This window comes from Salmo salar, chromosome ssa22 (assembly GCF_905237065.1).
Source record: "Salmo salar chromosome ssa22, Ssal_v3.1, whole genome shotgun sequence".
In the NCBI taxonomy this organism is placed as follows: Eukaryota; Metazoa; Chordata; class Actinopteri; order Salmoniformes; family Salmonidae; genus Salmo; species Salmo salar.
This window is the reverse complement of record NC_059463.1, coordinates 43,940,004-43,960,314: the sequence shown is the minus strand read 5'-3', so window position 1 is coordinate 43,960,314 and position 20,311 is coordinate 43,940,004. Positions and strand designations below refer to the sequence as shown.

Below are 20,311 nucleotides of genomic sequence, written 5' to 3'. Positions count from 1 at the left end.
CCCCTACCTAAGAATAGTAAAGGCCCCTTTACTGGCTCAAATAGTCGACCAATCAGCCTGTTACCAACCCTTAGTATTCTTTTGGAAAGAATTGTTTGACCCAGATACAATGCTATTTTACAGTAAACAAATTGACTACAGACTTTCAGCGCGCTTATAGGGAAAGACATTCAACAAGCACAGCACTTACACCAATGACTGTTTTTAGCTGAGAGAAATTGATGATAAAGATTGTGGGGGCTGTCAGACTTCAGTGCGGCTTTTGACATTATGGATTTACACCCCCTGCTATATTTTGGATAAAGAGTTACCTGTCTAACAGTACACAGGGGTGTTCTTTAATGGAAGCCTCTCCAACAAAATCCAGGTAGAATCAGGAATTCCTCAGGGCAGCTGTCTAGGTCCCTTTTTTTCAGTCTTTACTAACGACATGCCAGTCTGTCTATGTATGCGGATGACTCAGCACTATACACGTCAGCTACCACAGCGTTTGAAATGACAGCAACACTTAACGGTTAGTTTCAGAATGGGTGGCAAGGAATAAGTTAGTCCTAAATATTTCAAAAACTAAAAGCATTGTATTTGGGACAAATCATTCAGTAAACCTCAACTAAATCTTGTAATGAATAATGTTCATTCAGGTGCCACAAAGAGGGACAGGGCATCATGGCTTGCCCTTGGATGTACACAGAGAGCAAACATTACAACTATGCATGTCAATCTCTCCTGGCTCAAAGTGGAGGAGAGATTAACTTCCTCACTGCTTGTATTTGTGAGCGGTATTGACATGTTGAATGCGCTGAGCTGTCTGTTTGAACTACTGGCACACAGCTCGGACACCCATGCCCCACAAGACATGCCACCAGAGGTCTCTTCACAGTCCCCAAGTCCAGAACAGGCTATGGGAGGCGCACAGTATTTATTTGATATTTTTAAGGGGTGGAATCAGCTTTAATATTGCGGATAGATTGTTGCTTCCATCACCTTCTATTTGCCATATATTTTTCAACTGTGCTGTGATGCTTCACAAAAATACTTAACCTTTCTATTCTCATAGCTACTACAGATTGTAAATGAACTTCTATGGGCTACGTCCACCTGCGGGACACAGCCAGTAAAATATCAGGGCGGCAAATTCAAAACAACAAAATGTCATAATTCAGATTTCTCAAACATACAACTATTTTACACCATTTTAAAGATGCACCTCTCCTTAATCCAACCACATTGTCTGATTTCAAAAAGGCTTTATGGCGAAAGCATAAAGTTAGATTATGTTAGGACAGTGCCAACAGAAGAAAAACCACACAGCCATTTTCCAAGCAGGCAAGGGGTCACAAAAACCAGAAATACAGCTAAAATTAAGCACTAACCTTTGACGATCTTCATCAGATGGCACTCCTAGGACTCAATGTTACACAATACATGTATGTTTTGTTCGATAAAGTTCATATTTATATCCGAAAACCCCATTTTTACATTGGCGTGTGATCAGAAAATATTTTGCCTCAAACTGCCGGTGAATCAGCACAACAATTTACAAAAATACTCATAAACGTTGATAAAATATTAAACTGTTATTCAAAGAATTATAGATAAACATCTCCTTAATGCAACCACTGTGACAGATTTCAAAAAAGCTTCACAGGGAAAGCACACTTTGCAGTAATCCGAGTACGGCGCTCAGAAAAATACATCAGGCAATACAGATACCTGCCATTTTGGAGTCATCTAAAATCATAAATAGCATTATAAATATTCACTTACCTTTGATCTTCATCAGAAGGCACTTCCAGGAATCCCAGGTCCACAATAAATGTTGTTTTGTTCGATAAAGTCCATAATTTATGTCCAAATACCTCCTTGTTTGCACGTTCAGTAAGCTACTCCAAATGTAGGAAGCGCGCCGAAAATTTCACGACGAAGTCAAAGTTCTATTTACGTTCGTAGAAACATGTCGAACGTTGATGCTACACAATCTTTAGGCCTTTTTAACATAACTTCAATAATATTCCAACCGGACAATTCCAATGTCTTGAAAAACATTATGGAACACTGCTACCTCATCACATGAATGCGCGCCACTGATCTCAAGTCATTTCTGAGTCACCAACTTCCCGGCCTTCTTGTTCGCTCTCTGTTCACTACAAAAGCCTGAAACAAGGTTCTAAAGACTGTTGACATCTAGTGGAAGCCTTAGGAAGTGCAAAATGAACCCCAAGTCGCTGTTAGATAGGCAATGACTTCAAAAGACTACAAGCATCAGATTTCCCACTTCCTGGTTGGATTTTTCTCAGGTTTTTGCCTGCCATATGAGTTCTGTTATACTCAGACATCATTCAAACAGTTTTAGAAACTTCAGAGTGTTTTCTATCCAAATCTACTAATAATATGCAAATATTTGACTCTGGGCCCGAGTATTAGGCAGTTTACACTGGGCACGCTTTTCATCCGAAATCAAATACTACCCCCTATACCTTAAAGTTAAAGAAACATTTTTTGCTAAAATAATGATTATTATTGATCGATTGACTGACTTTTTCAAATCACCCAGTATTGTTATCTGCAGCGTTAGTTCTAGGGAAATGTTGCAATTCTTCAGCCATTCCTGGATCTGTGACCAAAAACAAGCTACATATGGACAGTACCAAAATAAAAGATCTAATGACTCTGCCTCCTCGCAGAAAAATCTGCAGAGCTGGGAAGATTGTATCCCCCATATAACATTTCTATTGGTTGCAAGAATTTTGTATAATTTAAATGTAGAAGTTTTGAATCCGACGTTTTGCGTTTCAATTCATAAACCATGTGCCATGGAATCGGTACATCAAAAATCGCACAGTAGTACATAGAGCCATGACTACATGGAACTCTACTACACATCAAGTAACTTGTGCTAGTAGTAAAATTTGATTTAAAAATTAGATAATACACCTTATGGAACAGCGGGGACTGTGAAGCAACGCATGCATACAAACGCACGATAACATACGCACTATTCACAAATGTACACACAGATTTGGTGTTATAGATATGTGAGAGTAGAGGCCTGAGGGCATTTTTTAAAAACGTATAATTGCCTTAATTTTGCTGGAACCCAGGAAGAGTGCCTTGGCAGCAGCTAATGGGGATCCATAATAAATACAAATACAGCCAAAGGGTGGGTTGGCTGGCTAGCTAAAGTACTCATTATGCATTAGTTTGCTAGTGATTAGTGCTGGCCACATTAGCTAACTATTAAAGGGATATTTTGGCAGTGAGGCCCTTTTATCTACTTCTCCAGAGTCAGATGAACTCGTGCATACCATTTTTGTGTCTGTCCAGTATGAAGGATGTTAGAGGTAGTTTCTAGAAGCCTATGGGTATCTACTTGCATGTTTGCGAAACTACCTAGAACTTCCTTCATACTGGACATTGAGACACAAAAAGGTATACACAAGTTAATCGGACTCTAGGGAAGTAGATAAAGGGCTTCATTGCCAAAATCCCGACATATCCCTTTAATGACTTTAAAAATGGGCTAACCAAGGCTAAATCTAATCATTCATTGGATTTATATAGTGCTTTTCTGTAACTTTACATGGTAGGGAGAAACTCCCCTCATCCACCACCAATGTGTAGCACCCACCTGGGTGATGCACAGCAACGATTTTTGTCAGAACGCTCACCACACATCCGTTCTCAGGTGGAGAGAAGTGAGATATGCCAATTAGGAATGAGGTTAGGTTGGGAACTTATCGTATGAGTGTTGACCCCAGGGTCATTGATAAGTGCCTTGGGATTTTTTTATGACCAGGACACCCGTTTAATGTCCCATCTGAAAGACTGCACCCTATGCAGGGCAATGTCCCCTTCACTGCCCTAGGGCATTGGGATATCCTTAGACCAGAGAGAAGAGTGCCCCCTACTGGCCCTCCAACACCGCTTCCAGCAGCAGCTGGTCTCCCAACCAGGACTGACCCTGCTTGGCTTCAGATGCAAGCCAGCAGTGGGATGCAGGGTGGTATGCTGCTGATGTGTTCTGTTGATGGTGTATTTATTTATTTATTTTTCAATTTATTCCTTGTGTAATTATCTTTATTTGTTTCTCTCTGCATTGTTGGGAAGGGCCCGTAAGTAACATTAGATGATTGACTTTGCTAAGCTTGGTTACAGCTGTCCAGGGAGGCAGACAAAAAAGATACAAGCATTCTGTACAATTCAAGGCACTGTGTTTTATGAACCAAACACGGCGTCGGCGCGTTGAGCGGTCAAGTAACAGTAATTCAACACCCCAAAAAAACGTTATGAATGGCTTTCTAAACACTGCATATCAGGTAACATTATGGAGTCTAATTTCTTTGTATGTGTCACCCTGCAGCACAGCCCAAACTACCAGGTGGAGAAGCAGCGCTGCGAGTACCTGCACAACAAGCTGGCCCACATCAAGCGCCTCATCGCTGACTTTGACCAGCGCAGTTCCCAGTCCTGGAGCTAGAGCACCAGTTTCAAGACCACACAGTTTTAAGGTGGTTTAAGGGGTGTGCGGACCAAGGGGGTTCCAACTGGCTTTTATTTATTCAGACCCCCCTGTCTCTGCTCCCCCCCCCCTTCTCGTAATGGTTTCTCCTGAAGCTCCTCTTCAATTCTACAACACTGGTCTAGAGGAAGGGAACTACATGCGTGTGGGGGGTAGGGGGTATACTTAATACTTCTAGCCTATGAAGGACTTTATCCAAAAAATGCAACTTATTTTTGAAAGCAGAGAAAATATTATACTTGTATTTAAGTAAAAAAAAAAAAAAGAGGGAGATGTATTTATTTTGGACTGTTCAGATGTGTGTGTGGTCCACACATGATTTATTGTTTAAAAAGTTTATATTTTCCGAAAGCAATGCAAAAAAACATGGGCCTTATGTGTTTGACTTTCTGAAGCCATTTTGCACACGAGGAGATCCCGAGTGGCGCAGCGGTCTAAGACACTGCATCTCAGTGCTAGAGGCGTCAATACAGACACCCTGGTTCAAATCTAGGCTGTATTGCAACCGGCCGTGATTGAGAGTCCCATAGGGCGGCGCACAATTGGCCCAGCGTCGTCCGGGTTTGGCCGGTGTAAGCCGTCATTGTAAATAAGAATTTGCTATTAACTGACTTGCCTAGTTAAAAAAAAAAAAATCCAATGTATCATCCCAATTGTCAGAAGTTGCTTATCATCCCCTCACCCTCTTCCTTCATGATGAAGTAGATGGAGAGGAATCCACTTTAGACCATTGAGACGCAACACCAATATGTGTGTATGGGTTATAAGGGCCATGGGGGGGTTAAATTTAGGAGTATCGTCCCCTGATAGCAGGGGGGTGCTACCCTGTGCAACATCAGTGTTTCTGCTCTCTGTGCAAAAGGGTGCCTTAAGGTGTTAGTTTACATGGGAGAATTACAACCACCTGGCTACAGGTCTCACACACACCAGCATGAAGTGTGTGTGTCTGTCTGGGAGGGGGGGGGGTGTCAAAGAGGAAATACTAAGGTCAGGGAGGTTTGTGGGTGAATGTGTAAAATGGGGGGAGTAAGAGATTGGGGGGGGGACACGTGGGGAGGTGAGAAAATAGCAAGGTTTCCATCTAATTCATGACCGATTTTTAATGCAAATATTCTAAAATCGTCATTTTCCCACTAGACATGTTGCGGATAAAAGTGAGGACGTAGAGCACATTAAAAAAAATACAAGTTAAATTGGTTTTCATCGCATTTTCAACTACTGATGGTTTTGTCAGAGAAATGTTGCATTTATATAGTGAATGTGCCCAGTGGCATGTGCGCTCTAGCCAACAGCTCGCAGGTACAGTGCTAGTAGGCTACCTACATGAGAGCGATTTTATTATTTTTATTTGTCAAACGGCAGCCAAGCATCGATCATTATGTTACTAGAATAAGACCCTCAATATTTATTGGGAAAGAGCATCAAGCTCATCACTGCACTTTCACCACCCTGTGAAGTAAATACCTTATTTAATCTGTAGCATAAACTGTATGCTTTGCCGAGGTGTAGTGGGAGGACCACATGATATGATTGCGTGACTCCCAGGTTTACATTGACATGATGGTTATTATATCAATATTTGTGCATAAAGGCAACCGCCATTTCTCGCACCATTAATTTTATTGAACCAAAAAGATCCCACCTTGTCTAGCGTATTTTGTTTTGTTGACATTTGGAAAGTTGACCGACAAATACGTTGTGGGATAGAAAACAGGTTAATGAAAAAGGGGACAAAAAGCTGCTGTAGCCTTTTTATTTATTTTTTTGACTAGCCAGAGCACTCAGGATCAACCTGGCTAAAGTTAGTGTTCTTAATTGGGGGGCTGTTCTAGAGTAGCTAATCTCTGGAAGGACTAGAGCGTTGCCTCACCAGTTTATTTAAAGGAAAACAGGCTGTTCTGTTTGATAAATGAATGCATCTACCAGAGGACAAATCTGTATTACGAAGACAAATGTATTATTTTCTCCTTGATTCCAGTTTTGTCAGTGCAGCAGAACTATGGAAGAAGTGCGAATAGCATTTCTGTTTTAGTTTTTGAATTCAACTCATGCTGATTTAGTTTGACAGACATGAATGCATGGGATTGAGGGTGAAAATCAACATCTTTATTTCATGATATCATTAATAAACAAGGTCTTGAGCTCAAGGGAAATATTATGTTTACAAACCTGTGTTAGAATGTTTGTCCCCCAAAAATGAAATGCTGTTCTGGTATATATCTACATACTGGTTCGGTCTTTATTTATGAGACACTGATACTGGAGACAGGATATAAAATGTGTTCCCTGGAAGATGACATTTTATGTTTTGGGGTAGCGTTCTAGTACTTATATGAAATGTGAACTTTTTTTCTCTCTGCTTTCCAAGTGGGGGGGAAAGGAACAAAACCAAAATTGTAAGTAAGAAACTGAACATTATGCACTCTTGCTACAGTATGATATAAGGTCTGATAGTACTGTCGTAATATGATTGGGGCTTCTGTTGGATGGGTCTCTGCAGCAGACGTAGTGTCACTTTTTGAAACGGGAAGGCCCTCTTCAGTCACAATTCAAACTATATTCCAGTGTTACTACATTTCAGTTTGAAAGTCAAGCTCTGCAAGGACCATGAGCTCAACATGCTTTAGAGGGATTTGTAGACATGAAAAATACTTATTTGGAGATCTCTGAAGCATCTTGACACTCATGAGTCCCAGCAGACTACTACAGTACAGGGTCCACTCCCAGCAAAATGGTGACTTTGTTGGAGCTTCACTCAAATAACTTGAGTGAACGGCTCGGTTTTCTTTTTTGAATTTTTAATGCTGGGCTACACACAAGTCCCATGGTCTAGTCCGTCTCACTGCTTCCTCCTCTTAAAGACGGCTCAGAAAACGCAGCAGCGTTGCTACTAACAGTGCGTTTGCACTAGGAAGCGGCATTGCGTGTGGAAACATTGGAAGCCATTCACTCTCAATGGAAGGAAAGCAAGAGAAGCTTAGTGGGCAGGGGGACCGAGCTATAAAGGGTGGTACTGAAGTTGGGGAAAGCTGAACTTCTATTCTAATTCTCTGCAATATCGTGACACATAATGACCAATCGAAGCGTACCGTAGCTTCCAAACCCTACTGGATTGGCTGACAATGGCTGTTTTATACATTGCACGAACTAGCTTGCTTGTTAGCACCCACATGAGGGTGAGGCTAGCGTGGCCAGGCGCTAATCGTTCTCATGACGGCTTGGGGAGAGGCTGTCCTCTCCGCGACCCTGCAGGCTAATACCAGCATCAGCCAATTGACTGGTCAAAGGACATTCATTTGATGGGGGTCTTAGCAGACTGCCATGTTAAGTGACTCATCAGAACTGCTGGAAGGACGGAGGGAGCAGAAGCGGATGATTTTTTTTTGGGGGGGGCGGGGTTTAGCAGTCTTACTGAGAAGTTGAAAAGGGCAAACAAGTGTTTTAAAAGACATCTCAATGTTTTGGTGTGAATGATGACTCAGAACTGTATGGATTGTGAAGGAGTACTGAACCTGCCCACCTGAAAAATGCATTAAATCTGTAAAATAAAAGTCAACTTGGCTTTACATTGAAGATTGTAGACTGTTTCTTTTCAGTTGTATGCCATCTGCATATCTGTGTGATTATGGGCCTTGACCCCGGTTAAGTGTTCCGTATGAATGCAACCCATGGTTATGAAGGCGTGATTGGATGCTTTGGAATGTTTGATCATTTCGGCTGCCGAGACTTCACATTTGTTTCATCATGATTAGTGTGAAAAATCATACTGTTTAATATACTTGTCATGGAATGAACAGTCAGTCTCCTGGTTAGAATTGTAGACTGTTGAACAGCAGCAAGGACATCCAGCCAACTTGACACAACTGTGGGAAGCGTTGGCGTCAACATGGGCCAGCATTCCTGTGAAATGCTTTCGGCACCTTGACGAAATGAGGGTGTTCTGAGTGCAAAAGGGAGGGTGGATGTAACTCAATATTAAGAAAGTGTTCTTAATGTTTTGTACTGTCTTTAAAAAAAAAAATCATTATTCCTTATGGTAGCAGGGGTGGCCAACTTTGATTTTGATATCTTCACTATTAATCTACACTTTAGAAAATAGTAAAATAAAGAAAAACCCTTGAATGAGTAGGTGGGTCCAAACTTTTGACTGGTACTGTACACGCCTAACATGTAAATAGGAAGTAAATCAATCTGTCGGGATTGTGAAGCCTAATGACTGCAGCTGCCTACATTAGATGTGGTTGAATTATCTTTTTTTTTTTTTCACACTGATAAAAAAAAGTCGGATAACAAAATTGCTATTTCAGTGTTCTACTTGGATCGAAAAAAATGACAGGGTATCAAAAATAATACCACGCTGCAGCTTTAAAAAGTGGGATATCTTCGTTATATAAACACACCTCTTTTTTTGACGTTATACCGAAGTTGACTGATAATTGTTTGCCCGAGCGTTTCATATAACATTTCCAAGCCATTATTTTTTGTCTTTCAACCAACGTGAGAATGGCACAGGAATTTGTGGAAACTAAACTTAGGGGAGACAAAGTTACAATATTTCTAAAACAATCGTATTGCGTGACGGCTAAAGAGGTCTTGTCAAAGTATACATTAAAAGCTGGGCATTTAGAATTTATTGACATAACAGGACGGAGAGATATGAGCAGTTTACAGGACTACTTTTTGGAGATAACTGCGGCTCGGACGGTGAGTTTCTTATTCGAGTCTTGCCAGTATTTCAATACCTTACTAATTTGTTGTTGTGGGTGCAATACTGCATGCAAATTTGTATCTAGACAGTTGCGCGCGAGTTCAAATATAGATTTCGCTCAATTTAAGCTTTTTGAGAAGTGCTTTTCGGAGTTCATGACGAGCGTAATAACTCGACGTCTCAATTTTTTGCAATGTCATTTGTATTGTTGTTGCAACATTAAGCAGACGAATATTGTACATGTTTATTTTTTTGTTTGTGTTTTGATCAGCCATCTCAATGACAACGCAATCCATGAACGTTGATTGGCTTGAAACTCATAACCTGTGAATGTATTCAACTATTCATATTCATTTCACTAGCCGTCATCACTGAATTCTGAATCCGTAATGAAGGTAACATTTTGCTCATGCACAGCTTCACATTCACCTGTCCTCAAGTGAATTGCCATGCTCGCATGGATAATTACACAGTAATTTGAAATATTGATTTCAGTCTGTTACATATCCCATCAACAATGAATAGGGCAGCGATTATCAAACAAAGATGTATAGTATTATGCCTAACATGATAGATTTGTTATAGTCCTCCTAAGTCTAATTTTTGGTTAATGCTGGCCAGTTGATGGCCATTATGAGGATTCCGCATCTCATGAAGAACTTTACATGGCCTAAGAAATGCTGGTTCTGCTTTTGCGATTCTTCATTATATTTTGCTGTGTGTGTGTGTGTGTGTCCCACGGGTGTTAATCGGTGAGGAATGTGTGGGAGGGTGCAGTGACGTGACAGAGCTGAATGAGTGGGAAACTGGAGTGGATGCTGCAGTCCATTGGCGCTCTGCAGTGATGCACACACACTACACCAGGTATGTGCACAGACACACACGAAAGGGAGTGAGGAGAGGGAAGTGCAAAGGATTAATTTGTAGAGCTGGACGATGGGGAGAGAGTATGAGGGAGTCATTTGTCTCTTTGGTAGGCCCCCAGACTGGGTGGAGCCGAGGTGGTTCAGGAGGCTGGAGACCAGAGTTCAGGGACCAGAGAACCACACCACCTGCTGGCCAAACAGGTCCTCTACAACCACCTTGGGACAACACATCGCCTAAGGCCCTAATGTAGATTTAAATAATATTTCTGTCCTTTTAGTTGACCCTTTTTGGCTCAGGATTGCCAGATGCAAAACTTCTGTATATTTTCTTTGTCATAAGCTTACACCAAGATACAGTGTATGGATATTCTTCTCCAATAACTGAATAAAAAATGCATGGGTTGAATTGTTGGTAGCCTCGGTCCAGCCCTCCCCCTTCAGAGCAAATGTGAGATTAGGGAGTCTGGCAACGCAAGATTAGATTGTTTGCAATGCATGTGTCATACGTAGTATACAAGGCAGAAGGGAGTGAAGAGTGAAACAAGCTATTTTACCTGCATCAAGGTATCCCTCAGTCTCTGTGCTTCTATGATTTTCATTTATTAGATGAAATAAAATGCATCACGTCACTGCACCCTGCCAGACGACCAACATGCGGATTGGTCGTCTGGCAATTCTGGGCTGGTCGAAATTCACAAAAAAAATATATATATATATTTTTTTTTTGGGGGGGTGAATTTCGACCAGCCCAGAATTGCCAGATGACCAATCCGCCCATGGCAGCAGTTGACTGACAGCTCAACTGGATCTCTCTCTCTCTCTCTCTCATATATATATATATATATATATACATTTGAACTCAGTTTTTCACAATTCCTGACATTTAATCCTAGTACAAATTCCCTGTCTTAGGTCAGTTAGGATCACCACTTTATTTTTAGAATGTGAAATGTCAGAATAATAGTAGAGAGAATGATTTATTTCAGCTTTTATTTCTTTCATCACATTCCCAGTGGGTCAGAAGTTTACATACACTCAATTAGTATTTGGTAGCATTGCCTTTAAATTGTTTAACTTGGGTTAAACATTTCAGGTAGCCTTCCACAAGCTTCCCACAATAAGTTGGGTGAATTTTGGCCCATTCCTCTGACAGAGCTGATGTAACTGAGACAGGTTTGTAGGCCTTCTTGCTCGCACACACTTTTTCAGTTCTGCCCACACATTTTCTATAGGATTGAGGTCAAGGCTTTGTGATGGCCACTCCAATACCTTGACTTTGTTGTCCTTAAGCCATTTTGCCACTACTTTGGAAGTGTGCTTGGGTTCATTGTCCCATTTGGAAGACCAATTTGCGACCAAGCTTTAACTTCCTGACTGATGTCTTGAGATGTTGCTTCAATCGTCTGAGATTCCCAAAGATTGGAAAGCTGACGCGGTCATCCCCCTCTTCAAAGGGGGAGACACTCTAACCCAAACTGCTACAGACCTATATCTATCCTACCCTGCCTTTCTAAGGTCTTCGAAAGCCAAGTTAACAAACAGATTACCGACCATTTTGAATCCCACCGTACCTTCTCCGCTATGCAATCTACTTTCAGAGCTGATCATGGGTGCACCTCAGCCACGCTGAAGGTCCTAAACGATATCATAACCGCCATCGATAAGAGACATTACTGTGCAGCCGTATTCATTGACCTGGCCAAGGCTTTCGACTCTGTCAATCACCACATTCTTATCGGCAGACTCAATAGCCTTGGTTTCTCAAATGACTGCCTCGCCTGGTTCACCAACTACTTCTCAGACAGAGTTCAGTGTGTCAAATCGGAGGGTCTGTTGTCCGGACCTCTGGCAGTCTCTATGGGGGTGCCACAGGGTTCAATTCTCGGGCCGACTCTCTTCTCTGTATTCATCAATGATGTCGCTCTTGCTGCTGGTGTTTCTCTGATCCACCTCTACGCAGACAACACCATTCTGTATACCTCTGGCCCTTCTTTGGACACTGTGTTAACTAACCTCCAGATGAGCTTCAATGCCATACAACTCTCCTTCCGTGGCCTCCAACTGCTTTTAAATGCAAGTAAAACTAAATGCATGCTCTTCAACCGATCGCTGCCCACACCTGCCCGCCCGTCCAGCATCACTACTCTGGACGGTTCTGACTTAGAATATGTGGACTACAAGTACCTAGGAGACTGTAAACTCTCCTTCAAGACACATTAAGCATCTCCAATCCAAAATTAAATTTAGAGTCGGCTTCCTATTTCGCAACAAAGCATGCTTCACTCATGCTGCCAAACATACCCTCGTAAAACTGACCATCCTACCGATCCTTGACTTCGGCGATGTCATTTACAAAATAGCCCCCAACACTCTACTCAACAAATTGGATGCAGTCTATCACAGTGCCATCCGTTTTGTCACCAAAGCCCAATATACCCACCACTGCGACCTGTACGCTCTTGTTGGCTGGCCCTCGCTTCATACTCGTCGCCAAGCCCACTGGCTACAGGTTATCTACAAGTCTCTGCTAGGTAAAGCCCCGCCTTATCTCAGCTCACTGGTCACCATAGCAGCACCCACCCGTAGCACGTGCTCCAGCAGGTATATCTCACTGGTCACCCCAAAGCCAATTCTTCCTTTGGCCGCCTTTCCTTCCAGTTCTCTGCTGCCAATGACTGGAACGAACTGTAAAAATCACTGAAGCTGTTGACTCATATCTCCCTCACTAGCTTTAAGCACCAGCTGTCAGAGCAGCTCACAGATCACTGCACCTGTACATAGCCCATCTGTAAATAGCCCATCCCCATACTGTATTTATTTATTTAACTTGCTCCTTTGCACCCCAGTATCTCTACTTGCACATTCATCTTCTGCACATATACCATTCCAGTGTTTAATTGCTATATTGTGATTACTTCGCCACCATGGCCTATTTATTGCCTTACCTCCCTTATTCTACCTCATTTGCACAAACTGTATATACTTTTTCTACTGTATTATTGACTGTATGTTTGTTTATTCCATGTGTAACTCTGTGTTGTTGTATGTGTCGAACTGCTTCGCTTCATCTTGGCCAGGTCGCAGTTGTAAATGAGAACTTGTTCTCAACTAGCCTACCTGGTTAAATAAAGGTGAAATAAATAAATACAAATATTTTCCTAACTCATGATGCCATCTATTTTGTGAAGTGCACCAGTCCCTCTTTGTCCCCATGTGCAATTGCAAACCGTAGTCTGGCTTTTTTATGGCCGTTTTGGAGCAGTGGCTTCTTCCTTGCTGAGCGGCCTTTCAGGTTATGTCGATATAGGACTTGTTTTACTGTGGATATAGATACTTTCGTACCTGTTTCCTCCAGCATCTTCACAAGGTCCTTTGCTTTTGTTCTGGGATTGATTTGCACTTTTCGCACCAACTACATTCATCTCTAGGAGACAGAATGCGTCTCCTTCCTGAGCGGTATGATGGCTGCGTGGTCCATGGTGCTTGTACTTGCGTACTATTGTTTGTACAGATGAACGTGGTACCTTCAGGCGTTTTGGAAATTGTTCCCAAGGATGAACCAGACATGTGGAGGTCTACAATTCTTTTTCTATAGTCTTGGCTGATTTCTTTTGATTTTCCCATGATGTCAAGCAAAGAGGCACTGAGTTTGAAGTTAGTCCTTGAAATACATCAACAGGTACACCTCCAGTTGACTCAAATTATGTCAATTAGCCTACCAGAAACTTCTAAAGCCATGACATAATTTTCTGGAATTTTCCAAGCTGTTTAAAGGCACAGTCAACTTAGTGTATGTAAACTTCTGACCCACTGGAATTGTGATACAGTGAATTATAAGTGAAATAATCTGTCTGTAAACAATTGTTGGGAAAAATACTTGTGTCATGCACAAAGTAGATGTCCTAACTGACTTGCCAAAACTATAGTTTGTTACCAAGAAATTTGTGGAGTGGTTGAAAAATGAGTTTTAATGACTCCAACCAAAGTGTATGTAAACTTCCAACTTCAATTGTGTGTGTGTATATATTACACACACAGTACCAGTCACGTTTGGACACACCTACTCATTCAAGGGTTTTTCTTTATTTTTACTATTTTCTACATAATAGTGAAGACATCAAACTATGAAATAACATATGTGGAATCATGTAGTAACCCAAAGTGTTAAACAAATCAAAATATATTTTATATTTGAGATTCTTCAAAGTAGCCACCCTTCGCCTTGATGACAGCTTTGCACACTCTTGGCATTCTCTCAACCAGCTTCATGAGGAATGCTTTTCCAACAGTCTTGAAGGAGTTCCCACTAAGCGCAAACCAGATGGGAAGGCGTATCACTGCAGAATGCTGTGGTTGCCATGCTGGTTAAGTGTGCCTTGAATTCTAAATAAATCACTGACACCAGCAAAGCGCCATTACACTACCTCCATGATTCACTGTAGGAACCACACATGCGGAGATCATCTGTTTACCTACTCTGCGTCTCAAAGACACATCGGTTGGAACCACAAATATCAACTCACCAGACCAAAGGACAGATTTCCAAGTAGGGCTATCTTCTGTATACCACTCCTACCTTGTCAAAACACAACTGATTGGCTCAAACGCATTAAGAAAAAAAAAATCCACAAATGTATCTTTTAACAAGGCACACCTGTTAACCTGTTGAGGACAGACGTTCCGCTAGCGGAACCCCGTTCCGCCTGCGGAACCCCTAGCCAACAGCCAATGGCATCGCACGGCGCGAAATACAAACCAACTAAAATACCACAATTCAATTTTCTCAAACAATCAACTATTTTACACCATTTTAAAGATAAGACTCTCGTTAATCTAACCACATTGTCCGATTTCAAAAAGGCTTTACAGCGAAAGCAAAACGGATTATGTTAGGAGAGTACATAGACACAAATAATCACACAGCCATTTTCCAAGCAAGCATATATGTCACATAAACCCAAACCACAGTTAATGCAGCACTAACCTTTGATCTTCATCAGATGACACTCTTAGGACATTATGTTATACAATACATGCATGTTTTGTTCAATCAAGTTCATATTTATATCAAAAACCAGCTTTTTACATTAGCATGTGACGTTCAGAACTAGCATACCCACCGAAAACTTTCGGTGAATTTACTAAATTACTCATGATAAACGTTGACAAAATACATAACAATTATTTTAAGAATTATAGATACAGAACTTCTTTATGCAATCGCTATGTCCAATTTTAAAATAGCTTTTCGGCGAAAACACATTTTGCAATATTCTGAGTACATAGCTCGGCCATCACGGCTAGCTATTTTGACATCCGCCAACTTCGGGGTCACCTAAACTCAGAATTACTATTAGAAAAATTGGATTACCTTTGCTGTTCTTCATCAGAATGCACTCCCAGGACTTCTACTTCAACAACAAATGTTGTTTTGGTTCCAAATAATCCATAGTTATATCCAAATACCTCCGTTTTGTTCGTGCGTTCAGGTCACTATCCGAAGGGTAATGCGCGAGCGCATTCGTGACAAAAAAAATTCAAAATATTCCATTACCGTACTTAGAAGCATGTCAAACGCTGTTTAAAATCAATTTTTATGCTATTTTTCTCATAAAATAGCGATAATATTCCAACCGGGCAACGTTGTATTCATTCAAAGGCTGAACAAAAAAAATGGATAAGTCTCGTGAAAGCGCATCTCAGTCTCACTGTTCCCAGGCTGACCACTTACAAACTCTGCTGCTGTGCTTTGCCCAGAGACAGCAGACACCCCATTCCACTTTCTGGTCGCTTTAGAGAGCCAATGGAAGCCTTAGAAAGTGTCACGTTACAGCACAGATGCTGTAATGTCGATAGAGATGCAACAGAAGGACAACAAATTGTCAGACAGGGCACTTCCTGTATGGAATCTTCTCAGGTTTTGGCCTGCCATATGAGTTCTGTTATACTCACAGACACCATTCAAGCAGTTTTAGAAACTTTAAAGTGTTTTCTATCCAAATCTACTAATTATATTCTAGTTTCTGGGCAGGAGTAGTAACCAGATTAAATCGGGTACGTTTTTTATCCAGCCTTGAAAATACTGCCCCCTATCCCAAAGAAGTTAATTGAAATTACAGGTGACTACCTCATAAAGCTGGTTGAGAGAATGCCAAGAGTGTGCAAAGCTGTCATCAAGGCAAAGGGTGGCTACTTTGAAGAATCTCAAATATAATATTTGTTTAACACTTTTGGTTACTACATGATTCCATGTGTTATTTCATAGTTTTGATGTCTTCATTATTATTTTACAATGTAGGAAATAGTCAAAATAAAGAAAAACCCTTGAATGATTAGGCTTGTCCACACTTTTGACTGGTACTGTAATAGTAATTAACCCTTAGGATAGGGAGAGACATCTATAACAGCCCGGCATTTATATTTGCAATATAAGTAGTTAGGCTTTCGTAAGGTATTATGAGCCAATGGTAATCTATAAGGCATTTATACAGTAGTTTTTCTGCTTTATCTAATGTGTCTATTCATTCACAACTAGGATGTTGCTGGGCCCAGCACAAGCATTGTGTTCCCCTGGTACCATTGCTGTGGGAAAGTATGCTAAGCTTAGCTGAGACAGCTCAGGGGTGAGTGCAGTGGAGGTAGGAAGAAAACAGAGACACAGATGTACTGCCAGTTCCTTAATATGTTGGCTCTATATGGAATAGCAATTAACACAGGGAGGTAACAGAGGCACAGTTATAGTGGTGAGTTGTATCTCCAGTGGTGCTTTTACATGTTGTATGTGTATTAAACATGAGCTAGTTAAAAAACAAGGAAGACTTTCACTGGTACAATAAATGTTGAGAAACGCTGTACTAGAGTGTACTGCAGCCATACTCAACGAATGGGGTCAATATAGACCGAGGGTCCCGGCTTAAAAAACTAATACTTTTAACTTGCTGCTGTTGCGAATTGTAATAGTACAATGCACAAGGATTAATTTCGAAATGAATTTGGTAGTGCGTGTGTATATTTCCTTTTATATCATATACTGACAGAAAATTGAGCTAATTTTAACGTGTCAGCTAAGTAGTGGAACTGGACATTTCTATCTAAGTATTGTAGTTATCATTGCCAGATTACATGCCCAGGGGCCTCAACCCCCAGGGGGCCCACATTGATGTTGTTGAGTCACTCAGGTATCCCAACACACCCAAGACATGGAAAAATGTGTAGAATTGCAGGACATTTGCTTTAAACCTGAAAGATTTTCTCCGCCCCATGGCAAAATGTGTAGAATTGCAAGGAATGAGCTTCAAAATGGCAACATTTCTGAAAAGGGGTGGGAACAGTTTTGTGTCGCATCAGTCGCGAGGTGTTTTTTTTTTCACTGAGCCAATAAATGACAATATACATCCAGACCTTTTCCATCTAAGAAATGTGTGACCCCGGACCTTCTCAATTAGTAGTTGAGTACCCCTGATGTACTGCCTATGTCATGTAGCAATTACTGCCTGTGTGTGGACTACCTGGCCTGATGACTCCTTGCTGTCCCCAGTCCACCTGGCCGTGCTGCTGCTCCAGTTTCAACTGTTCTGCCTGCGGCTATGGAACCCTGACCTGTTCACCGGATGTGCTACCTGTCCCAAACCTGCTGTTTTCAACTCTCTAGAGACAGCAGGAGCGGTAGAGATACTCTGAATGATCGGCTATGAAAAGCCAACTGACATTTACTCCTGAGGTGCTGACCTGTTGCACCCTTGACAACCACTGTGATTATTATTATTTGACCCTGCTGGTCACCTATGAACATTTTGAACATCTTGGCCATGTTCTGTTATAATTTCCACCCGGCACAGCCAGAAGAGGACTGGCCACCCCTCATAGCCTGGTTCCTCTCTAGGTTTCTTCCTAGGTTCTGGCCTTTCTTGGGAGTTTTTCTTAGCCACCGTGCTTCTACACCTGCATTGCTTGCTGTTTGGGATTTTAGGCTGGGTTTCTGTACAGCACTTTGAGATATCAGCTGATGTAAGAAGGGCTGTATAAATACATTTGATTTGTGTGTGTATGTGTGTGTAAGTAGCATGGGGGGTTAGAAATTGTTTCAAGTCATATTGTGTGTATGAGTTTATACAGTTTAAATTCAAGACAAGCAACTAAGCTTCAGACTAACCTTCAACACATGACGTACTGTATGTGCATTATTAATGCATACTAACACACTCGTGACTGCTCAGTAAGAGATGTACAATAACGATTCAGTAGGCGGTGTGCCAACGTGTACTTCTAAAACATGTTTTTATTCCGAGTGACTCAGGTCACAATTATTACTGTACACAACCATCCCCAATGGCCGGCTGGTCACCAAATAAAACACCTACACCCTCTAGTCTCCACATGCAGTTAGCTCTACTCCAGACGTTACAAAACACCCCCTGGTACAGGCAGTACACAGTACAAAAATAGTTGCAGCACCATCAAATTATAATCTAATGGCAAAAAAATACACATTTTAGGTGTGGTCAAACCAGAGGTGTTGTTTGGCTAGGGTTTCAATGAACGTGTGTGCGTTTTTAAGTCTCCAGGTGCCCCAATGCTGTTAAACATGGGTGCTCTCTTTTGAGGATTTAGCATTGCAGAAGAACCCAGTAAGACAACCATGTAGGACCACTATGTACTCACAGTTATGGTGGCCTCGACCCAAATCAACTCCTATAGCCCTAGACATTTCTTGATGAACCATTATGGATATGAAGGAAGGGGACATTAATAAGTGTGTAGGGTGTAGTGCCTTGGGGTTGATTTGGGACTGGAGGATTGTGTCCATAGATTAAATAGACATCCTCTATAGATGCACAATCAATAGTCACGTTCATTAGACAGAACACTCCCAAACGTTTTAGATGCGTTTCAGCCTGTTCCCGTGAACGTTTCCCGTGCACATATGTTCATTTGAGCACCGTCTTCGCTTAAATAAAAATATATGTATCTCCTGTGTGGAGATGGCAAAGATGATCACTGTCCATTCTACATGGATACACAGTTAATTTGCCTTAAATGGTTATGGTTCGCCATGGACACAACCATTTTTCTACCAATAATCTCCGGGCCACAGATGCATCCTCTATGGGCAGGTTATGTTTTTGCAGCTGCACAGTGCCTGAAGAAGGATTTACATCTCAGGAACCACAAGTATGCTATAGCAATCTTCTGAAATATGCAGCCACCGCGACTGCAAAGATAAACCTGGAATGTAGCCATTTTCTTTTTTCCACCCTAGTCTGTCATTTTGAAATTCTCCCTGGTTAAATAGATCAGTCATTTTGTCCCAAAGACAGTCACGTGTTGGTCTTAAAGGACCAGGGTGCGTCAGTATTGCATTTAACCTCCCGTTGACGTTGCCTTTTGACCTTTTCTGCTCCACGCTCAACCCTCTGGGTCTTCTTTTCCCAAGCTGCCTAGCTTTCTGTCCCCGTTATCACTGTCCAATTGAGGCAGATAGCTTGGAATTAAAGTCTGGTTTGTTTATAGCGTCTTCTCTCATTCTCTCTCAAGTCCTCCCTGCCAACCTTCTCCCACTCTTCTTTGTCCTCTGTCTCTTGCCCCACACCTTCTCCTCTCGGTCTCTCACTATTTCTCCAGGGTGTGGCGGCGGGTGGGTGTCACATGACGAGGCAGCGGGACTTCTTGAGTTTGCGTCGGCGCTGCTGATACTCGCTCAGCTCCTGCAGGTAGCCTCGGGAGGGCCAGCGCAGTCTCTCCACCTGTTCCCGCTCCTCCTCTGTCAACCGAGACAACAAAAACATAAGGTTGCCGTGATGATATCACCATGGCGACATGTCTCGCTCTCGCACACAAACAGTGCCAGGATACATTTTTCTGTCATTGCCTAAACAAACATTTTCAATGAAGCCATCATGCCGCCTAAGTGTTCTGCCTGATACCCCTGTGCTTACACCTGAGAACTGCACCAGTGTGAATAATAATGTGTAGTAGGCCTACTGTCTAGTCTTTGTATCTCTTCACTTGTGCCCTTCCAGACCCGTCCATTTGACCTGATATATGCACTTGTGTACGTTGACATTGTTAATGGAAATAAACCTGTTGTAGATGCTACTAAACGTGCATTGTGTGCTTATTAACCAGTGTATGTCTTCTAAATCTGTCATAACCAGGGACCTCGTGGCTTGACAGGCATTAGGAAAGGTAAACGCCAATTTAGCGTCGTAGGTGTGCAAG

General features: G+C 41.8%; 2 protein-coding genes and 1 long non-coding RNA gene across 5 annotated transcripts in view; 2 read left to right on the top strand and 1 right to left on the bottom strand.

Annotated features, from left to right (window-relative positions):
• The window catches only part of ell2 (elongation factor for RNA polymerase II 2), a 42,459-nt gene extending 34,374 nt beyond the window's left edge, over positions 1-8,085 (top strand). For both annotated transcript variants that reach the window (XM_045705777.1, XM_014167556.2), the window contains one exon: positions 4,361-8,085. In XM_045705777.1, the coding sequence (XP_045561733.1) occupies positions 4,361-4,477 (117 nt within the window). In that variant the 3' untranslated portion in view covers positions 4,478-8,085. The remainder of the gene's footprint in view (positions 1-4,360) is intronic.
• Positions 8,086-8,969: 884 nt separating this feature from the next.
• On the top strand, positions 8,970-20,188 carry LOC106583420 (uncharacterized). Of its 2 annotated transcripts, none has more exons than XR_001323513.2 (3): positions 8,970-9,223; positions 9,499-10,091; positions 10,205-11,038. It is a non-coding gene; the product is annotated as an uncharacterized lncRNA (long non-coding RNA). The 2 variants fall into 2 exon arrangements; XR_001323514.1 differs by lacking the exon at positions 8,970-9,223 and adding an exon at positions 19,715-20,188 and having other exon boundaries at positions 9,231-10,091; positions 10,205-10,340.
• Positions 18,354-20,311, bottom strand: part of rhobtb3 (Rho related BTB domain containing 3) — a 36,281-nt gene continuing 34,323 nt past the window's right edge. The window contains exon 12 of the mRNA XM_045705421.1: positions 18,354-19,853. Within this exon, the coding sequence (XP_045561377.1) occupies positions 19,735-19,853 (119 nt within the window). The 3' untranslated portion in view covers positions 18,354-19,734. The remainder of the gene's footprint in view (positions 19,854-20,311) is intronic.